The following is a 6,570-nucleotide window of genomic DNA, read 5'->3' as shown; positions in this document are numbered from 1 at the left end:
AGTTCTGAAGAAACCGTCCTGAAAATTCTCATTAATTGCATGCATTAAGTGAAACCTTTTAGAATCATTTAAATAGTAGTTGAATTCTAAAACTGAGGTTCTTTGATTTAGCATGCATTGTTTCAGAAAGTTAGGGGAATATTTTTCCTTAGATATGTGTATTGTGGAAATTGTTTAATATTTTAAACTGGTTGAAATACCTAACTGATCTGTGTGAACTGGAAAATAAATTGTCTAAGGATACATTGTATACCCTTATGACTTGATATCTATAAATTATACCTAAGCTAAATGTTTATACAAATAAGATTACTTTTAAACTTTTGAAAATATAGTACCTTAATCATACACTTTACATCTATTCATTTGTATTATTTGGATTTCTTCAATGGAGTGAAGATAATAGGTTTCTAATATTAACATTGTACCAAATAGGAAGACACATTTAGTTTTCAATTACAGTCCAGGTTTGCCATTTACATACTTTTAGGGAACTTACTAAATCTGTACCTGTGTATGCTTCAGTTTCCTTTTTTGTAAAGTGCAGACAGCAATTACAGTATCTTCCTCAAGAGGTTTATGAGAATTAAATTAGTCAACATTTGTAAATTGCTGTGTAACCTTGGGCAGGTCACACCACTGACTTCTTTTGGACTTCAGTTTCTTCATCTCTAATGTATTATTTAGGATAGCATTAGTTTTCAAAGAGTTTGTTATGGTTTTCAGCACCAGTGCAATACTTCATTTTATTCCAAATGAAGTCTTATATATTACATAGTTCGCCACATAAGCATGGTGAGGATATGCGGAAGCTTGTCTACTTGGCCTACTCCTGGTTCCTAATCTCCTGAGCCTAAACTCCTGGGTTATTTGGAGCACAGTTTGAACTCTAGATGACTTTAAGACTTTATGAAAGTCTAAAAATCTGTAATTCCTTTTTTAAATCAGATGAAAATTATTACACAGAAAAATGTTTTGATAGAAAGCACGGGACTGAATTTGATCGTAGCCAGTCTATTATTCACTGTGCTTCATTCTGGTATTCGAAAATTGATTTGATCTAATCATTTGAAAATGAAAGGCCATGAAAAATTTTAAGGATCAGGTGATTTACTTTTGTTAGTTTGGTTGCATTTATCCTGAGTTACATAGACCTGGTTTCCAGTATGGCACTTTAATGGTGATGTGATCTTAATCACATCACCATTATACTACCCTGAACACTAGTGGTTTACTTGAAAATCTGTGAAGCCATCCATTTATAGCTCCATGATATGGAATAAAGAAGATAATATTTGTAGGACATTTAGCATCATGCTTAATATATGGTATTTGATAAACAGCGAAGAAAGACAATTCCTAATTCTTGATTTTGAGAGTTTTACATTCTTAAAGGAACATTCTATTGAAAGTTTATATAAATAGAGGTTAAGAGGTTAAGACTTTTTTCTGACTTGCTTAGAGTTATTGATTATAGAGTTGCCATTATTAAAGGATACTGTGTTCAAAACCTGTGAAGTCAGAAAAGCTTTTGGAATAAGGGCAAATAGAACTTGTACTTTAAAGAGCCTTTGTTTTGGCCATGAGAAATGCAATTCAAGTTCTAATCGACGTAATTCTATTTGAAATCCAAGTTTTTAATAGGTCAGTTGATTTGTATTTCTCATGTTTTGCTGATTAATTGGTAGGTACTAGTGTTTAATATTTTGTCTTTCAGCAAATTGAGAATCAATATAGATATTACTGTTGCCATGAAGTGTCAATGTAAGTACACCTTCAACTTGCTGAATCCACATGTAGGTTATGGTTCAAACAATTGCCAATCAGAAATAAAAACCACTGATTGTCCTTTATTTTTCCTTTATAATATTTTAAAGTTTTACTGTGATATTATTTAATAATGCAAATTGTCCTACTCCTCAGCTTATATTCTTCAAGTTTCTTTTCCATAAAGAGAAGAGATAAAACTTTCACATTAGTATAATTAAAAGAAAGTTGGAGGAAATGATTGTGAATCAGCTTTCTAGTTTATGTACATCCTTTCTGTCTTTTTGTTTGGAGTACTAGCTTTTATACCCATGTTTCACAAGCATATCCTCGTGTCACTGTTTCAGTTTACCACCCTTTATGTTTACTCTTGTGTTTAAAAATACAGATCCAATTCTTTTAAGTTAATGGTGATAGGTTACCCTTTTTTTTTTCTTCACTGGACTCACTTGGTTTTACTAGTAGAAGTGGAACAATGCTAAATATGCCACATAGTGAATGTTTGAATCAATACTGTTTTCAAAATAAGGATGCTTTTGCATGAAAATATTTTATTGAGTTACTGCTTAAATATTACAGACCAAGAACTCAGAGAAAATTTTTACGTTTTTAAAAGTATGAAATAATTTTACCCAATTAATTAGAGGTTATTTTCTGTGAGATTTCATCTATGAATACCTTGAATCTTTTCAATATATTTTTCCTTATGTTAGTGGTTTTAAGAGATAAAAAAATACTTTATATTTAAACTTGTAGTTAGTGGTAATTCTGAATATATGATATTTTGCCTTATTTTGGATGTTTGAATACTGTTAAATTTTAGCCTTTTCCAAATAAAATTTCGTATTTGTTGATTTGTAGCTTTACTTTAAGATTTCTTTTAATCTCTAAAAATATTTCTGGGAATTAATATTTTGTTCAGCAGCCACTTAGTACTTGTGAGTAGGTTCTTGCCAGTATTTGCAAAGATCTTCAATTCAGTAACACTTATCCTTTTTAAATGAGATCTTGAATTATCTTTTTTTTTTACTGGGTAAGAAGTAGAAAAAACATTATTACATTTTGGAATAATCTCCACCAAAGCTATATAAGGCTACTTTTAGCTTTTGGACAAATACATAGGAAGTGATTCTACATACTTGGTGAGTTTTTTTTTGTTTTGTTTTGTTTTTTTTTTGGCTTGGTGAGTTTTCTGTTAGTTGTCTTAATTTGTTTATATTGGAGATGGTTTGCCGCCAAGCATAGAATGTAAAACTTCTAATTCTTTTCTGTATGCAGATGTTGGAGCGGATGTATTGGATTTAGCAGAAACAATGGTTGCATCTGCAGATGGTCTAGTTTATGAGCCAGTAAGTTTGATTCACATGGTTTTTTGAAATACATGGGTTGAGGAATTATACCCTCGAAGACAGTTTTGATAGTTGCTTTTTAGTTTTGTCTAAAATAGTTTTTAGTATAATTCTTTTGTTTCAAAAGTAATCCATATTCTTTGTAATAAATTTAGGGGGAAAAACAGAAAAGTTAGGTTATATACCAGAATCTTGAGGTGACCGTTGTTAACATTTTGGATGTATTTTGGATGTGTCTAAAGTCTGTTTTATAACCTTCTTTTATATTTTTGTTACTACTTTCCAGTAGTTTCCTTTTTACTTTACTTCTAGTATATATAGTGATTTGGGCACTTTTATGTCCTGTTTGTATTCTACTATTACCAAATTTAAGTATTTAAAATATTTGAACTGTATTTCTCTTACAGTCAAGAATAAAGCAGTATCTTTCTAAGAGGAGAAATTTCATGGGCATTACTACTTCCTTCCTCCTTTACGCCTCCATTTCCCACAGCGTGTGAAATGCTGACATTTTCTTATTATCTTCAAAGCACAAGTTGAATATAACATCATTGATTTATCAGCAAATATCGTCACATTTCAGTGGCAGATACGGTGATAACGAGTCATGATCAGAACTAGCCCTAAAGAAGCTTTTGAGAATAAGCATGAGGACCTCAGCAACTTTTAGTTGTGGACTGCTCTGTTGGCGTGGTGGTACTTGTATTTACACATGCGTTCTTGAGTTCCTTTTTTTTAAAATCATTGACAATTGTGAACCCTTCTTTTAGCAAATTTGCAAAATGAAGAGTGAAGGTGAAGGACGGGGAGTAGAAGTGACTGAATGTATGGGGTTAAAGGAAAGAAAATGAAGTCCTTGGCCAGTTTTGATTATTGAATTAATTTTAGTGTACAGCTACAAACTTGATATATGCCTTTTGACATACACATTTTAAATAGAAATTTCTACAGAAGCAGTAACTTTGTTATTGCCACTCTGACTCTACTTTCTGACCCGTTTTGCCACTCAAAAAAATTGATATTGAAGTAATTTTTTTATGAACTTAGTTACCTTACAGATTCATATATGACAGCATACTACACTATTATCTGCTCATTTTGATCAAAGTGATTATTATTAGATACTTTAATATTGGTATTGCATTTATACTATCTTAAGAATACTTATTTAACTTTAACTTTTTTTTTTTTTAATTTTCTGCCATTCTTACCTTATTTTGTTTATCATTTTGAAGAGGTACTGTTTTTTCAATTTTTATTTTAGATTCATGTGCAGGTTTGTTACCTTGGTATATTGTATAATGCTGAGGTTTTCAGGTATGACTGATCCCATCACCCAGGTACTGAGCATAATAACCAATAGTTTTTCAGCCCTTTCCCTTCTCCCTCTTCTCTCTAATAGTCCCCACTTTCTGTTGTTGCCATTTTTATGTCTATGAGTACCCAACGTTTAGCTCCCACTTATAAATGAGAACATACAGTATAAATGAGAACATATGGTATATGGTTTTCTGTCCTGCTGTTAATTTGCTTAGAATTATTGCCTCCAGCTGCATTCATGTTGCTGCAATGGATAGAAGTTTTTTCTTTTTTTATGGCTGCATAGTATTCCCTGGTGCATGTATACCACATTTTCTTTATCCCATTTACCATTGATGGGTACTTAGGTTGATTCCATGTATTCGTTATTGTGAATGGTGCTGCAATAAAGATAGGAGTACATGTGTCTTTTTCATATAATGATTTATTTTCCTTTGAGTATATACCCAGTAATGGGATTGCTGGGTTAAATAATATTCTAATTTGTTTGAGAACTCTCCAAATTGCTTTCCACATTGGCTGAACTAATTTACATTTTTACCAGCAGCATATAAGTGTTCCCTTTTCTCCACAGCCTCTCCAACATCTGGTTTTTGTTTTTTGGGTTTTTTTTTGACTTGTTAGTAATAGCCATTCTGACTGATGTGAGATGGCCTCTCATTGTGGTTTTGATTTGCACTTCTCTTATGATTAGTAACATGGAGCATTTCTTCATGTTTGTTGGCCGCTTGTATATCTTTTGAGAAGTATATGTTCATGCCCTTTGCCCACTTTTTAATGGGGTTATTTGTTTTTTGCTTGTTCAGTTGTTTTAAGTTCCTTATAGAGTCTGGATGTTAGACCTTTATCAGATGCAAAGTTTGTGACTATTTTCTCCCATTCTGTAGGTTGTCTGTTTACTCTATTGGTAGTTTTTGTTTTGTTTTCTGTGCTCTTTAGTTTAATTAGCTCCCACTTTTCAATTTTTGTTTTTGTTGCAATTGCTTGTGGGGACATAGTCATAAATTCTTTTCCAAGACTGATGCCCACAATGGTGTTTCCTGTGTTTTCTTCTAGGATTCTTATAGTTTAAGGTCATTTAAATCTTTACCCATCTTGAGTTAATTTTTGTATATGGTGAAAGATCTGGGCCCAGTTTCATTCTTCTGCGTATGGCTGGCCAGCTCTCCCAGTACCATTGATTGAATAGGGAGTCCTTTCCCCATTGCTTGTTTTTGTTGATTTTGTCAAAGATCAAATGGCTGTAGGTGTGCAGCTTAATTTCTGGATTCTCCATTCTGTTGAGGAGGGACTTTTTGAGATTTATTTTACGGCAAGAATATGTAGGTATGTTTTATGGATTATAGCATGACTGCCTATATCTTTCTGCTATTATCTTTTATTACCCATTTTCTCTGTTGCTCTGAACTGGAAAAATCCCTTTCACATGGGTTTTTCTATCCTATGAAATAAACTTGTTTTGGGCTCTTTCTCAACTTGGTTTCGTTTGTATGTGGTCATATATAAATTCATGAAAGTTTCCAACATATGAATGTTAATTTTACATGATTTAAGAGATTGCATCCTCATTTTTATGTTTCTTTTGGACACTGAGAATTTCATGTTTATGTATTATAATCTTGAATGTATCCTCTAAAAGTCACTTACACTGTTAAAGCATTCTGTCTGTATTCTAACTGTTGTGGTCACACTCTTTTTTTTTTTGACATTTATGAGATGCCTGATTTTATCTTTTTTTTCCCCCCTACATCTCTTATCTTTCTAGCTGGATTTTAAACTTTTGAGAATCATTAATTTCATTCTTTCTTCTTTGTAGTTCTCAAAAATGTATTATAAAATGCTTTGCAGGTTTTAGGCAATAGTGATATGTTAGAATTATGCAGTTGGGACAGTATTGTTGACTGTTTTCATTGTAAACAGTTTCTGCCATCTCTTCTAGTAATTTTGGAGCAGGAAGATTTTATTTAAATTGTTAAAAGTTGTATCTTAATGAGAAAGTTAAGAACTTCTAAATGTTTAATTGTATACTTTTCATCAGTAATATTTAAAGTGTTTAACAGTGCTTTTAGGAAACTATTCATTCCTTTGTCCTAATTTATATAAAAGTATTTAAGAATTATTTTTAATATAAAAT

General features: G+C 31.7%; 1 protein-coding gene across 1 annotated transcript in view; it reads left to right on the top strand.

Annotated features, from left to right (window-relative positions):
- The window catches only part of ERGIC2 (ERGIC and golgi 2), a 42,851-nt gene that overhangs the window by 11,215 nt on the left and 25,066 nt on the right, over positions 1-6,570 (top strand). Inside the window, 2 exon segments of the mRNA XM_017875606.1 lie at positions 1,718-1,764; positions 3,046-3,116. Coding sequence (XP_017731095.1) covers positions 1,718-1,764; positions 3,046-3,116 — 118 coding nt within the window.

The sequence above is a fragment of the Rhinopithecus bieti genome, unplaced genomic scaffold, assembly GCF_001698545.2.
Source record: "Rhinopithecus bieti isolate Rb0 unplaced genomic scaffold, ASM169854v2 scaffold_7884, whole genome shotgun sequence".
In the NCBI taxonomy this organism is placed as follows: Eukaryota; Metazoa; Chordata; class Mammalia; order Primates; family Cercopithecidae; genus Rhinopithecus; species Rhinopithecus bieti.
This window is presented reverse-complemented; position numbering and strand designations above follow the sequence as displayed.